The 16,009-nt window shown below is 36.1% G+C and overlaps 1 protein-coding gene and 1 long non-coding RNA gene across 2 annotated transcripts; one reads left to right on the forward strand and one right to left on the reverse strand.

Annotated features, from left to right (window-relative positions):
* Positions 1-1,227: 1,227 nt before the first annotated feature.
* si:ch211-191i18.2 (uncharacterized protein LOC564095 homolog) lies at positions 1,228-11,713 on the reverse strand. The gene is made up of 5 exons (XM_058752643.1): positions 11,565-11,713; positions 6,334-6,423; positions 5,366-5,508; positions 3,760-3,879; positions 1,228-2,279 (listed from the first exon to the last, which is right to left on the reverse strand). Exons 1-4 carry the CDS (start codon positions 11,641-11,643, stop codon positions 3,805-3,807), a joined length of 387 nt encoding a protein of 128 aa, XP_058608626.1. The 5' UTR covers positions 11,644-11,713; the 3' UTR covers positions 1,228-2,279; positions 3,760-3,804.
* On the forward strand, positions 2,313-5,107 carry LOC131525256 (uncharacterized). The gene is made up of 3 exons (XR_009267165.1): positions 2,313-3,001; positions 4,117-4,153; positions 4,607-5,107. It is a non-coding gene; the product is annotated as an uncharacterized LOC131525256 (long non-coding RNA).
* Positions 11,714-16,009: the final 4,296 nt, after the last annotated feature.

Below are 16,009 nucleotides of genomic sequence, written 5' to 3' on the forward strand. Positions count from 1 at the left end.
AAACTTTTTAAAAGTTTTTTAAAAGTTAGTCAATTACATGATGCCACTGATCATGTGATCTCAACATTATGGGATGATTTCTGTCTCTAGACTGACATATCTGAAGTTTTTTCATCTCATTTGATTATTTTAAGCATATTTCAATAATGAGCGAATTTTTTGCTATTATAATTCTGTGCACATGTCCTGAAAAGTTATGTTTGGTGAGCAAGTCAGATAACCCTTTTTAATGGTTAAAATGGGAATTGTATTGGTTTTAATGGAAGCTGGGTCTTTACTGTTAATGTGTTGCCTTCCATTGGTGACATGTTAAAACCACTAAATAAAATGGAATATGGCCCAGAACACTACAGGTAATGGTTAACAGTTGATGGTTTGTAATGTTATTTGTGGTGAAAAACATTAGAACTTCTGTGATGGTTTCTGCTGTTTTCATCATAGAAAAGACTGCAATTTATCTGAACAATTGTGGTCTGGTACCCTGTCTGGAAGTCAGTCTGATCTATTCCTCATTCCATATCCTTTCAGAGCCAGTCTTTAAACAGGGAACATCTCGGCTGACTAAAACGTCAGATTCAGCCGGTGAGATTTTCCGGAGCAGAACTGGCTCTCTTTATCGGAAGCACATCTTAGAGAGCTGCTTTAAAATGAGCAGTACAGAACATAAACTGTCTGAAGAGTTCTGATAAGAATCCATTTTAGATATCGCCTGTTGTCATCAGCGCTGAGCCACGTTACAACGTTTCTGACCTTACTCTGTTTGTTTATAAACACCCCAGACGCCTCTGTCTGTGTTTTCTCACACTGACCTATTGACTCAGACTTCTCTATTATAGCAGAGTAACAGCTAAAAAATCATGAATATCTTACAGATTGTTGCTGAAACCGGCTGACGCATGTACAGGCTGCATGATATTTTTTCTCCCGTTTTAATGATCTGATTGACACCCACTGTCAGCAGTTAAATGAATAAGTGCAGAGAAGAGGCCGGAAGTTAATGTGTGCTGTTGATACAGAAAGGCTATTCCTGACACATTTGTGGCATGTTTTCAAGTGCTTTTAATTGGATAATGCTGACTAACCACTGACTATCTCTTAGAACGTGACCCAGAATAGTGTTCGCCTCCTTATTAATGAAGGCATGTATGGCTTTTAATACAGAACATGTGACTGCATTTGAAAATTGATCAGGTTTAACAGACATATTATTCTGAATAATACGTAACACATTTTTTCAGCATGTTTTGTATCATCTGTGTGATCTCAGTCTTTAGAGAAATTAAGACAGCAGCGTATTACTTGAAAAAATATTTATTCAGTATTGGTAACAACACATAAAAAAAAAAGCTGAACTGGCTCACAGATTCATGTGCATTTTTGTGTAAATCACCTTTCTTATTTGTAAAAAAAAATAATAATAGTCAATCCATTACAAAATTTAAAAAATGTGCTTGTATCGAGGATTACTGAAGAAATAGTGAGGCTTAGAAGTGCAGTGGCAAAGGAAAGTGCCTACATGTAATATCTGCAAGAGGTCATAATGCTTAAAATGACTAGAAAAGCTCAGTCTAATTGTAAAACTTCAGTGTGTTTCTACAATTTCCCAAACATAACATGAATCCAGATCAGTTTGTGTAAAGCTTTGCTTTAAGATAAAATTGGCATACTAATATTGTACATTATGTAACACTGATGTCTGATTTTCTTGTTTGTCAGCTACATATTTGACACACGTATTTTTGTCATGGCAATCAAAGGATGTGCACATTATAGATAAATTTTTTTTTAAAAAAATGCTTAAACAGACAAAGTCTCATAAAAGAGACAAATGTATCAAAATTCTTCTGATTATTGCCAAAAATTGCATTGTTTTACATGACAGTGGACAGCCTGCACATCTGTGCATTAAAACATTGTTTTTCTCAGTTTCTTTGTTATTCAGACTGCTCAAATCACCTCCTCTGAGCCACAACCTGAACAAATACCCACAAAAGAACCTGTAATTTAGTTTAGCCCTATTTCACATTCATATTCCATTCCATGATCCAGCCTATGAGACCTCTGACCTCTGTGTGCCTGTTTTGCTGTGACAAAGAACAGCGAACAATGTGTCTTTTTATTTACAGCTTGCAAGCCGTGTGTTGTCATGGTTTGTCATGGATCCAACGTTGTTTTTGCTTGAGCTCTGTGAGTGCATGAGCACGTGTGTGTCTGTCTGTACTGGATGTCCACATGTCTTTCAGGTTATCTGGCCATCTGCTCTTCTTCTTCCTGGACTTCTAGAATAATTGGAGAAACAGAAAGCTACTGAGTCTAAAATATTAAAAGATGTTATCGCTTGTTTATTGGTTAGATATATATCTCATGATGAGTGCAGTTGTATTGGGTGGAGAGCAGAGAGCACATAAAGCAATGTACTGCAACTTAATGAGTGTCAAAAAGTCTAATCATTTTAATCATTTCAAATCACAGTACATCGCTCCTGCACTGTTGCTCCTGTTACACCACCAATGTTTGAGTGCCCTCTGCAGGCTGCAAAGAGAATCACACAACTGTTCACCACTGTTTCAGCAGCCCATTCACATACATGATATTCTATCTCACCCATTTTTCTACACTTAACATTCATTTTTATATCATACATTTAAATTAAGGGATGCACAATACACTTTTTTTTTTTTTTTTTAAAGATTTAGACAATCTAACTTTAAGGGATAACTATAGGTTATATATTGCAAAGAACCCTTAAGTGCACTAGTCTATATATTCCTACTTTTAAGTGCCCATGTCGGAGTGAAAACAAAACAGTGCAGCCATCTTTATTAGTGTTACTTTACTTCATGCAGCAAACACCGTTTCAGACAACACACATAACTTCTCTTACGTAATACCCAACTAATCTTTCAGTTCCTTTGATTATAACGTTCAGCTAGGAACTACTGTTTCCGTCAACAATTTTTAGCGCGTATACATACAAAGAAATCGGAAGCACGCCACAAAGGTCAGTAGGTTTTTTAACAGTACCCACATGAAAAATACTATATAGTATTTACTATAAATTACTAGTGTTTTTGAACCGTACTATAGTAATGTATTTGAATTAATTTGTTGTGGTAATTCTATAGCTGTGGTAATATAACAACTATAGTAGGCTAATATTAACAAATTTACCCAATACTGTATTAATTTTTCTAGAACAATGGGTAGGCCTATATTATGTATAGTATAGGCCTACTACAGTATTTATTGCAGTATTTATTATTGCAGTTTATCAGTTCACTATAGTTAATACTACAGTGTGCTGTAGCATTCATTAACAGAGTGCTGTAAATACTATAATATCTACTCTATAAAACATGTTAAATAGTATGGTTCAAAACACTATAGATATTATAATGTTTAGGATGACTTCTTAAACACAATTGCTTCCTTTATTGTTGTGAAGATGATTTTTTTTTTTTTTTTTTAACTCAAACACAGCAAATAGCAGAATTTTAAATAGGAATATGTATTGTAGCCTTCATCAGGTTGTGATATATTTTAGCATACAAATATTTTTAGCTTGTAGAGTTAGCCTGATTTTTTTTTTTTATGGTAGACATATAGGCTAATATCAGTCATTTATCCGTGTGGGCCAGAATTTCAGTACGAGTGCATCCCTGATTAATTGATTCTATAAATGAATTTACTGAATTTCCCACATGGAAATGAACACTGCATGGTGACTTCTATATTAGATTCAGGTTTAATTTTACTTACCTGTTCAGATTGTGTAACAGGGTCCTGTAATGTGCAGTGTGTCTGCTATAGTAGTCTGAGCAGCAGATGAACCATCAGAACCAAAGTAAGAATGGAACATAGAGGCGTTGACTGAGATGCCTAAAATAATAATAATAATAAAAAGGTATTGCATCAATATACTGCTGCTGAACAAGCTTGAGATTTTGTAGATGCTTGTGGTTGAAGCTTGTGAAAGATTCAAGTATAAAAAAAAGATTCTGTTTAATGTATTAAAGGGATAGTCTACACAAAAATAAGAGAATATTTTGGTGAAAATCAGTAGGAACCGAAACTGTTGGTTTACCAACATTCTTTAAAATGTCTTCTTTTTCACAGAAGAAAGAAATTCATACAGGGTTGGAACAACATGAGGGTGAGTAAATGAATTTTAATTTTTGGGTGGACTATCCTTTTAATGTACAATATTTGAGTGTGAGTTGCGAGCTGGATAACACCTTTGTAATGCTTCCTGTTTGGTAGTGTACTTCTTATCTTCTTATATGCTTCTCTTATGTACTTCCAACAATCTAGTTTGTATATTTGAAACTTGTTGACACATTCATTAATTCAAGTGGATCATGTGCTTTTATAGTTTATAGTTCTCTCCACTATGTGGAGCAGTATGACAAAGTGTTTTGTTTTTTCCATTGTGTTTATAAAGCAGATGTTCCAAATGAAATGCATTTGCATTCTCACAGGAATTCAAATGACTTTGTATAATTAGTAGCTTGTTTAATTAAATGTGCATGCTTAAATAGTTTGAGTCTGGCACTGCTGGGACTGTCTTTCCCTCCACATTTCCTCTATTTGCCTTCCTTTAATGCAGAGCAGAGCCATTGTTGAATTTCCCAACACATGAGGATAAGAAGCAGATGGAGCTTTCATTCAGGATTCACGTTTTTAAAATAATTGGGACACCTGTTTACATTCATGTTCACTCCCAGTTTGCCACGTCAGTAGGTCTGTAGTGTCTCATCAGACACACCACGGCTAATCTAATAAAAAATGACATTTCACCTAGCAGAGTTTTATTGCACTCATTAAACATTAATATGATCTACTCCACTGATATTTTCACAGCATACAGTGCTGGCATTAAATATAGAGATGGGTATTTAATTGCTAATTGCCACGTAGCATAAATGTGTTTTATGGAAATGATGTGCTCCTCGTCCAGCTATTTTAAAAGTTCAGCAACTCAGGATTTCACAACGTTTGTTTCTTTTCCTGGGGTTTAAGAACAGGTCAGTGACATATTTCTCTCATTTTTCACAGAAGATAACACTTCTCTATTATTGAGCAGCTTTATCATTTGTTTGTCATTTTGTGAATACAGGGTTTAAGATGCTGAACATCTGACCTCAGCATTTCGAAGTCCTGTGTGGAGGAGTTCTGTCCACCCACAAAAATGGTAAAGTAAGCCAGCCCCCTTTCATACTCCCATCTCAAAGACACAAGGCCTTTGTTTCTCAGGAAAGACAAACCACATTACTCAGGACTGTATTGGCTGACACATGTGAGTGTTTTGTGTATTCCGCATATTGTAATGCATCAGGAAGTATAACAGAAGTGCTTCAAGAAATACCTGATCCGTATCAAAGATTGTGGGTTCAGTAGGCTTCTCTTCATGCACACCTCCAACTGTTTCTTTTTCTGCTTCTGTTTCTGTTTGTGTCTCTGTTTCTCTTCCCATTAAAAACTTATCTAGTTCTTCACTGCTGGCATTGCCTAGTGACACAGATACAGTGGGTCATAAAAAAAGAGCAATGGTTAAGCTTCATGCAAATAAATATACACATACGCTACTGTACTGTTCAAAGGTTTGAGGTTAGTTTGATTTATTTTTTAATGTATTTGAAATAAGTCTCTGCATTTATTTGATCAATACAGCAAAAAAAGTAATATTGTGATATATTAACTCTCATCTGTTTTAACATATTTTAAAATGTAATTTATTGTATCCTTGCTGAATAAATGTATGACTTTCGTAAAGTATTTTCATAAAGATTTGTAAAACATGTACAAAATATGAAATCTATCTACAAAAGACATCATATTTGTAATATTATATATTGATCATCATTGATGATGATCAGTATATATTGATATGATTTCAATTCAGTCCTATAGTTATATATTGAGACTTTTCTTGTCCCATTAGACTGAATTTGCCTTGGGCACTTTAAGGATTCATCCCCCAAAGAATTTGGCTCTTGGACATTTCTCATACTTTTCCACAGAAATGTTTGCATGAATTTATTTTAAATCATTAATTCCTGTTCAGTGTCATGGAAGTGTCGACATCTTGCTGTAATAATAAATGACACTATGGGGTGCAGTTATGGGCGACCCCTCAGCCCTTGGTCTGATGGTAGAGATAAATAGGGGGTCTATGACTAGAACAAGGGGGGTCTCTGGCCCACTTCCCATTAGCTCATATACTTACTAATCTGATCAAGTCTGAGGAACATAATGGTCAAATTTAAACAAACCTAATGTAAATGTGAAACTTTTTAGGTAATAAAATGTGAAATGATAAAATTTTAAACCTACTGAAGAACGAGTACTCGAATGTTGAATTGTAGTCGTACTCCGGGATTTGAGTAGAATCGTAGTCAAAATTATATTGGTCATCCTCGACACCTGTGAAGACAAAGCAGATTAGATTTAGCTATTATGAAAAACGTCAAATTTTACATGGAAAGCAATGCAGAGGTCAGTTTCTGGACAGATCACTCAACATGTCTGTCCTTCTGACGATCTTACATTCACACCAGTCAGACAGTGACTGTCACAGCTTGTTAGCCATCAGTTATGACTTGTCTTCATTTCACAAATACAATTAATGCTTTGAACATTATCTGGCCATCTTTACTGCATCACAGCTCAGTCACCTCACTGAACCATAGAGGACATTGTTTCCCATTGAAAAGAAGCAGTGTCAGTAACTTGAGATCTTTGTATTGCTTCTCACATACTATTGCCATTTGTCAGTTATGTGAGACTGTTCACCATGACGTTTCTTTCTTCCCAAGCATCCTGTCTTTTCCTGACATATGCGATACTGTGAGATTACTAGAGACTGAGATGTTAATGAATGAAGAGTCAGCAGTAACATCTGTGAAGCTGGTTCTGTCAGGCTAAAGAGGTCGGGAAGTCATTTTCTCTGAATTTATTTAGATTTACTGCTAGTGTGATTCACCATTTAAAGTTTGGAGTCTGTAAGATTTTTTACAAGACGTTTTTGAAAGACGTCTCTCATGCAGGCTGTATTTCTTTAATGAAAAATACAGTAAAACAATAATATTGTGAAATAATTTTCAGCAGTTATTACTCCAGTGTCACATGATCCTTCAGAAATCAGTAATGTGCTGATCTGGTGCTCAAAAAAATAATAATTTCTTATTATTATTAATGTTGAAATCAGTTGCTTAATATTTTTGTGGAAACTAATACATTTTTTTCAGGATTTTTTGATAAATGGAAAGTTCAAAAGATCAGCATGTTGTAAATTTTTATTTTAGCATTTTTTGAAAATTATAAATATCTTTACTGTCACTTCAGGTGAATGCATTCTTGCTGAGTATTAATTTCTTTAATTTTCAAAAAAAGAACAAAAAAAAGAAAGGAAAACAAACAACATACTGACCCAACATCTTTGAACATTAATGTGTCATATACCAGACCTTTTCAAAGTGAAATGAGTAAGATCCAAAATGTGATTTATGAATGCTTAAAAAAGGAAACTGTTCTTTCTTAATTCAGTAACAGGCAGACAAGGAGCATCCGTTTCAGGATCAAGGCTGGCACTATAAAAAAACCATCAGTCTCTTGATGATTATTCTTCAGGATCATATGGAAATCTTCTAAACCTTTGGGTCACTGTGTATTTATGGGACTTAAGGCCCCTGGACACACAGGAGTCCCTTAAGTGCTGACCCTCCATAGAACTCAGTTTTAAAGTACAGAGGATGGGAACTGACCTGAGAATCTACTTCCTTAGGCTGAAAAAATCATCTGTAAGGTCTTTCCTTTTACATGTTATTCATTTATGCAGCTGTTTAGAAAAGACCAAGGTGATCAGTGTCAGTAATGTTTCTTCAGGGAATGGGAATGATATCCAGACTACACCTGGGAGTTGAGCCCAAGAAGCCCACCTCATATGCCTTAGGCTTATCTGGATTTGTCTGACTCCATTTACTTTGAACTTTTCAGGGAGAAAGGTAAATATCAGATGTCAGAGCAGAAAAACATAACAAATTTCCAGTTGTGAAAGCTCTTTTGCATTGTCATTTACACCTAGACACCTATGTTTTCCCTAAGGAACTATTTCTATCTGATCTAATCCTTAAATGTTGTATTCAGTGTTGACTCATCGTTACACAACACTAGATATCTGTTCACTCAAAAGGATAACTGAAGCCGGAACTACTTTCGCTAGTTTCATACAAAGCGCCATATCAGTATCATATCAGTATGATAGTCCATTTCCACCACATAAGAAAAAAATCATGATTTGGTAAATTATAATTATGACATTAAAAATTTAAATTATGAGATAAAAAGTTCAGATTTTTATGTCATAATTTTGACATCTTATCTCATAGGCATGAATTTATTGATTTATGTATTTATTTATTTATTTATTTAAAGTGGAAAAACCTGCTAGGTGTTTTCTTTTCTGTTCATTTTCCACACAGAAATGAATGCATTATAATGTATGACTAACATTTATTTGAAATGATCAAGCTCAGCTTTGTAATCATGGAGGTTATTTTAGATACAAAACACATTACATTATTTCTTAGCGTAGAGGAGTGTGTTAGATTGACAGCATCATGGAACATAGTATAAACCTAAATGTTTTGCCAAACATGACCAAAAAATGGCACTTGGCTTTTGGGTTATGGATGTTTGCCAGTACCATTAGGACTCTAAACATTTTCCCAGACTTGCCTTGCTTTATCATTACAATCATCCCTGAAGGAACAAGCAATAAGGAGAAAGCTTTGAGTACTTCTTTCTTACACTGCATCATCCACAACAAGTTCTTCATGACCTTTTCAAACAAATCATGATCAAACTTAAATGCAGTCATACTTCTTTGGAGACTGTCGTCTACGGGACAGTAATTATCTGTAAGCATAATCTTTTCACTTTCTCTTGAGATTCGTGGGAAACAAGGCCGAGTTAATACCTGGATCAACACCAATAAACATGTGGTACCATAAACAGCATGAGGCTAAACGCTTCTAGCTATCAGCAAGCGGGATGTCTAGCCAGGCCTGTGGTGAGCATGCAATGTGCTGTTTATTTAAATGTCATCATCCCTAGAGTAAAGCAGTCACTGTCTATTAAGTTGCATCTGAATACTGCAAATGGAGTCCCATGCTCGTCCACAACTCACAATATGGGTTCTTATCCAAACATTATCGTGCCCCTTAATCAGATAGCTTTGCCAAATAAAGAAACAAAAATAACAGTGTTGTGTTTTGTCTGCAGATTGACATGGTGGATTTTAGGGTGAAGGTATTCACATGCCCCACTAAATGAGTTTTTCTTTCAAGTTCTCCTTTAGTGAGGAAAGTTAATGAAGCTGAGCTGTGAACCTATGGCTCAAACACGTGGTTTTCGCAAGTTTTACCCCATTGTTCACCCCATTATATGGTCTTTATCCCTTTCACTTATTATCCTTGTGTCGTTGCCACTGAGATATGAGCAAAATTCCAGAGTTTAGACATTCAACATACTGTCTGGCCTTTGTCCAACTTCATATTCTCAGCATAGACTATAAAACCCAATCTGGGTACACCAGTCAAACAGAGCAAACAAGCTGGAACACGAACGCTAAAACATAGACGACAGCAATGAAAGCTGGAAACAAATCTCAAAAACATTATTTAAACTAAGAATATAGTGCTTTAAAGCTGAGATTGACATTTCATGGCAGTCACTGACAAACATAATTTCTTGTGAGGCATTGGGAAATTTAGTCAGGCGGAACTTGACCCTTCAACTCCCACCAACCACCATCAGTCATTCAGAGCCCCCAAACCTGTGATTTCAAGATGTTATCCTAAAGAAATGTCAAAACAAGCATGAACCTAAAGTTACGAAAATATCCTTAAGGTAAAACTTCACTCCCATAATGATTTTGGCCAACCCTTATCGCTTTACCCAAACCCCAGGAGGTGGTGGGTTCGGTCCAACAGTAAAACCAAAAGCATGCATGTTACTCATCTCATGACATTTGCTTTATTAATTCTCAGATTATCTTCTTTTTTCCAGTTATTCATTCATAATATCACCAGACTCTTGGCACATTTGGACACATCCCCCAGCGCAGGCTGCCAAGTGCTCTGCCTTAACAACACATTTCAACATAAATTTTCTGTGCACTGAAAGCAGACAACACATTAGTTCATTCCACTGGTGTTTACCAGGAATAATGTGGCTGTTTGTAAAGTTTGACACTTTGTGTATAGTAGTTTGGGGGTAAATCTTTACTGTGAAGGTTTTATTTTTGCTAAGGATATCATTCAGTCTTCTACCCCTAATTATCACTTATTGTAGTCATGGATGTTCTGTCACTTCCTCAACACAAAAGAACAAATTCCTGCTTGTTTCTGTTGGTAGTCAATGAACAAAAAAAGAGAAGGAAGTCGGAGCTGTGAGTGTGCGTCGACAGAAAACAGCTGTGCAGAGAACACGGTGGGATTACTTTGCCCTCGTGATTGTTATGACCCCCTGGGGCCGTCTGTCATGCCGAAGAGTTTGCACTAAATTGCACCATCATACAACTCTACAAGGAAGCACCGAATTTTTCCAAACTAAGTTATCTCCAACTGAGCTTCAAGAGCTAACTTGAGAGAAGAGCAGGATTACGCTGATTTAACAAGTTCCATCCTGACTAATACCATTTCTTCTTTTGTTCCTGGTAATTTTGCGCAATGCTTTTTTTAGACCAAATGCGAAACATGTTTTGTGGGCAAGCTGTTTTCCTCTTCTGTCTTTTAAATCATTATTCATTTTTTACTCTTTTGTCTTTTAAACCACAATTTAACATTTAGATTTTACCACATGTTTGCCTCATTTTCAGTGTACCTGCTGCAGATCACTAAGCAAAACTGAAAATGTAGAAGACACAAATCAAAACCACATTCTCAACACACACTTTTCCTGTCAGTGGATCTCTGCATGTTCAAACATTGTTTGTGTGTCAATACAATGGGAAAATGGGTAAGCTAATAAACCGTTTATCAAGCAAAATGCATTAGGTTACACCAACAAAAATAAACAAACTATGCCCTTCTTTCTTTCTTTGGAACATAAAGGATAAGTTCTGAAAAATGTCTCAGTGGGTTTTTGTCAACACAATGAAAGTCAGTGGGGCCCGGTGTTCTTTTGGACCCCATTGACTTTCATTATATGAACAATTCAAACAGTTCAGACATTCTTTATAATATCTTCTTTTGTGTTCCACAGAGGAAATGAAGTCATACAGGTTTGGAACAACACAAAAGTGAGTAAATTAACATTTTTGAGTGAAATATACCAAAAACAACTGCAAGCTCCCACTTTGTACAGTGTTTGCAGCCTCAAATACAATAACACATGCAAACATCTTTTCAAATGCAAATATTTTTTTATAATGTCCCCTAGGAGCATTTTTGGAACTTTATCTCACACTAGATCTGTGCTTCATTCCAAACATTCACACATAGCAAGTTCCCCCATTAAAGTCGTAATCAATCTCAGCCTCGCTCTCTCTCACACACACTCACCCAAGCAGAGCGGAAGCAGTAGGAGAGCTCCTGCCAAACACACTGATATCATCACACAGCGGTGAGGTAGTCTTGCCATGTCGCTCTAAACGTGTTGATGTGTGTATGTGCAGCCTCCACGCTGTGCCTCTGAATGACTGCAGCATGAGAGTGAGTGTGAGGAGAGGAAACCGCCAGGAGAAGGGGTGGGAGGAAGGAGTATGGGGGTGGGAACTCCAAAGTTTTAGATGCCTCATTCATCTGTTAACTAGAGCACCGCCTTTAAACAATACTACAGTGACTGTCTCAACCCTGAAAGTGGATTTGCACCATAGCTGTCATAAGTCTCATTCATTTAAGCAGATTATTTGTAGTAATATGACTTTTTATGATAGGCGGTGAGATGAAAAGACTCATCCGGGGTTGGGATGTGGTCACAGAGCCCACGGAAAGGTCAGTGAAGTTGTTCGTAGGTCAGCAGATCTAAATGTCATCCAGGCAGCTGTGTAATTCTGGTGTTGTATCTGCTGTTTGTCAACTGATCATGAATGGTGATAAACTTGGATGCCTGCTGTGCAGTTAATGGTTTGGAAAGGATGTTTCAAGATCATTTAACAAAGGCATTTAATGTGTCACCCGAGCAAGAAACTTCAGAAAAGTCATACAAAGCATTGCATGGTAGGTATTATCATAGTTTTCTAGACATGATTTTATGATAATATGATGATGTGTACCATGGTAGTACCACTTTACAGCAAGGTTTTCAAACCTTTTAATGCCAAAGACCCCTAAATATGACAGAGCTCCAAACCAGCCTTAGTAAACAAGCTAAGGAAAAAGAGATTATAATATATTTTTAATATTTAAATGTTTTTTGTTTATAATAGTTTAATGTATTAAATATTTATTTTTTAATAAAACATTAAACATTTGAATTCATTTTTACCATTTTCACTTAATTTATCACATTATTATGTTTTTTAATAATATTATATTTTTTGTTTAAAAAAAAATCACAAACTATGTGCATGTTCTCCTTTTATTTCTTACTGTAAAAATACATTTTGTACTTTTCTTTTCTCTTCAATTTTCCTCCTGCAGCCACTTGGATGTCCTTGGACAACAGCTTGAAAACTTCTGCCCTAAAGTACAGTTAAAATACTGTGGTATACAATTATGGTAATCATTCAGCAACAAGTTCTAAATCAAAGTAACATGGTATTAAAATCTGATACTGTTGCTGCATCGGTGTGAGCATTTTAACTCTCGCTTGAAACTCGCAGTCAAGGACACAGAGATGTTTAAACTCACACACAGTTGTTTTCGTTTTACTTAAAGATGTTCTAGTGTCAAATATCTTTTTAAAAAAAGCCTGAATATCTTTGCGTGCGGGTCCCACTGTAAAACCCGCTGCTATGCCAAGTGCCAGATGTTTTTAAGTTCTGCATTGAGAAGGCAGGGGGCTTTGATCTGCCCATCCTTTCTAAACAGCAGGGGCTTGAGGAGAGGCTCAAGGTACATAAGAGTGGACTTCAGTAGCAGGAAAGAGCAGAGCGCAGGGGGTGTTTGTTAGTGATGTACGTAAATGAGCGAATATTCTTGGCTTTTCAGCCTTTCTTTCCTGTCTTGCAGCACTGATGTGGCCTGTTCCCCAGTCGTCGCTCTGAGTCAGCCAGACTTGGCTTTCTTCAAACCCTCTTCACAACCCCCAGCTGTGTGAACTGGACCGTGGGACTGTGTGGGTGAGCTGCGCATACGTGAGACAAGACAAGAGCCTCCTTCCAACAGTTAAGATCTACTTTCCTGCTTTAAAAAATACCTAGTCCTCTTATTTCAATCCTAGTCTGTGCCTGTGGGCTGCAGACACACCCTGGGCTTTTGCTGAAATCTGAGAAGCCTCCTATTGAAATGAGAGCAAAACCTCAGATTAACTGCAAGGAGACTGTCAGTGCCCACATGGGTCATATAGTGGGAAATGGCCATGTTGTTAGTTGGCAAAGTTCCAAATCCCCCCCCCAAAAAAACAAAAAACTGTTTTATTGCCCTTCAGTTGAGATTGTTTTTAATGCTATATTAGGTGCATATTCATATTGTGTTTCTCTATTATATTCTTTTTATTTATTGTTATTTATTTTTGACAGGAAAATATGGGGGCCAGAGCAGTACTGCAGGTGGTGTGCCAGTTACTGCCAGTTATTGCTTGGTCTCAAAATATTTTTGAAGAAAAAATTTAAATACATGGTACTAAATCAAAAATACAATATTTATGAAGCTAAACGTTTCATTTTTGCATTAAATACATTGTTTTTTTTAAATCCTAAGGAAAATTCTAATTAAATGAATGCAATAATTATATGCAATAAACATATGATATTTGTGAAGCTAACAGTTTCATTGGCCCCTGAACATTATTATTATTATTATTTATTTTAGTTTAATTTAGATTTGCATTTAATAGGCATACATTCAAATTTTTAAGGAAGATTAAAATGTATTTTGTGAAAATATATGCAATAAGCAAAAATACATTATGGATTTAACTTCAAACAAATCTAAGGTTTATCCCTTCCAACATTTTTTTTTTGTTGCATAATATATGTTAAAATTAAGTCAAATTGAAATACAGTGTAAACACATAAGACTCTATTTTGTACAGTATTTGTTCATTAAGAGGTCCTTGGCCTGAAAAAAGTTGAAGACTTTCAGTTGTTGAAACCAAGTGCATTTTAGAGGGATTGATCAGCTAGAAGGCTGAATAACTGTTGTGTCAATCATAAATAAATAACATTTTGTCCCAATTGCTAGTTTTTCACAGTACTATTATTCTCTTCTGAAATGGAGTCAAAAGGAAGCCACCCTTGGCTCTGTCTTTCACAGAAGAATTGGAACTGATGTATGTGTCACACATTTTGGCTGATATCCTGATACCAGACACACATCTAAAGTGGTAAAAACCGTTAACTAGTTTTAAGCCGTTAACTAGTTCATTTGCATCCTGAATTCAGCAAACAAACAAACAAAACAAAAAACAATAGTCACTTGCTAAAGCAACCAAAGTATTAAGTTTTTCCCTGTCAAAAATTTTATATAACATTTTGGCTTTTGTAGTAAATTTTGTAAGAAATTGCTGTTTTGAAATGAAGCTAAGCTGATAAGATTTGCCACCATGGTGAAGCACGCTGGAAAAATAGGATAGGATTTCTCCGGTGAGGGATAAGTGGGGGAAAAGAAGGGATTAGAGATTCATATCTTCACTCTCTACCCCTATAGAGAGATCCAGCTTCATCTAATGCATTGCTTTCTTTTGTCAGTTTTATGAACTGAATTGCAGTCATGATTAAGTGTTTTGGGGGAAATATAAAATGTCACTTTTGGGTCCTGAATTGAGTTTTTACAGACATTGAGCCATAATAGGAGTGTGTAAAAAGACTTGGTTGCACAGGCTGTGTGAACATTATCCAATGGGGGTGAATTTCTTGGGTTCTTCCTTGATTTACATGTGAGCGGGATGTTAGCCACACTCCCACTGATATCTCAGCGTGGGCACGGCTGACCAGCGTGTGTACGTGAGAACAGAGAGAAGATGAGTCTCGGGGGTCACTGGGGACCCCCCGCGGGAGCGGGGATGGATCTGCCGCTCTGGCTGTGAGGTCCCACAATGGACAAGCCAGTGGGAGAAAACATTTGTGAGTGTTTAGCAGAGAACATTTGCATGGAATCTGGGCTCTGATCCAGAAGCTGTTTTCCATGCACACTGTAAGAACAGACCTGTGAGGAATTCTCCATCATGCACCGCTTACACATACATTCACTCTTTGCTGTGTGAATTTCTCTTGATGATCAGAGATTAAAGCAGTATTCTGGGTTCAGTTCAAGTTAAACTCAACCGACAAATTCGTGGTGTAATGTTGGTTACTGCAAAAATTAATTTACACTTTTCTAGGGAAAAAAATCTGGGTAACAAGGAGATTTACAATGGAATTTAATGAGGTTGGTCTGTGAGTCAACTTTAACTAACCGTTTCAAAAGTATGTGATGTGAACAATTTTCTTGCTAGCCTGATTAAGTGTGGGGAAAAATCAGTTACTAAACTTTTTCAGTGTAAAGTCATACCTACTTTTACAGTAGTTTACTTTTACAATTTAATTGACCAAAATTCTGTAAGTGCATTAATAACATTGTAAGATTCACATTTATGTTTTTAAATCCTTTGAAATTGGCCCTAATTTACTTCTGCAACCTAGTTTTTGTTTGTTTTTTAAAGAAAGAAAGTGAGAGAGCGAGAGAGAAAGTTGAAATGATTGTGTTTGGTAATTAACATTATGTCACAGTTGGTGTTTTATGAGTTTAACTTTTATTGAACCAAGAAACGATGCATTAAGTCATGACAGATTTAATGTATTTACATTACTGGATGGTTATATAATTTAAAATGTCATGCCGTAATACACATTCCTTGGTAGTAG

The sequence above is a fragment of the Onychostoma macrolepis genome, chromosome 19 (assembly GCF_012432095.1).
Source record: "Onychostoma macrolepis isolate SWU-2019 chromosome 19, ASM1243209v1, whole genome shotgun sequence".
NCBI classification, from domain to species: Eukaryota; Metazoa; Chordata; class Actinopteri; order Cypriniformes; family Cyprinidae; genus Onychostoma; species Onychostoma macrolepis.

Bases quoted from the DNA above. Each gene is read 5' to 3' on its own strand.
- si:ch211-191i18.2 (XM_058752643.1), bottom strand. From the start codon at position 11,643: ATGGCAAGACTACCTCACCGCTGTGTGATGATATCAGTGTGTTTGGCA. The intron at 6,424-11,564 runs GTGAGTGTGTGT...TTGTCTTCACAG, and splicing joins ACTGCTTCCGCTCTGCTTGG to GTGTCGAGGATGACCAATAT. The intron at 5,509-6,333 runs GTAGGTTTAAAA...CTGTGTCACTAG, and splicing joins ATTCGAGTACTCGTTCTTCA to GCAATGCCAGCAGTGAAGAA.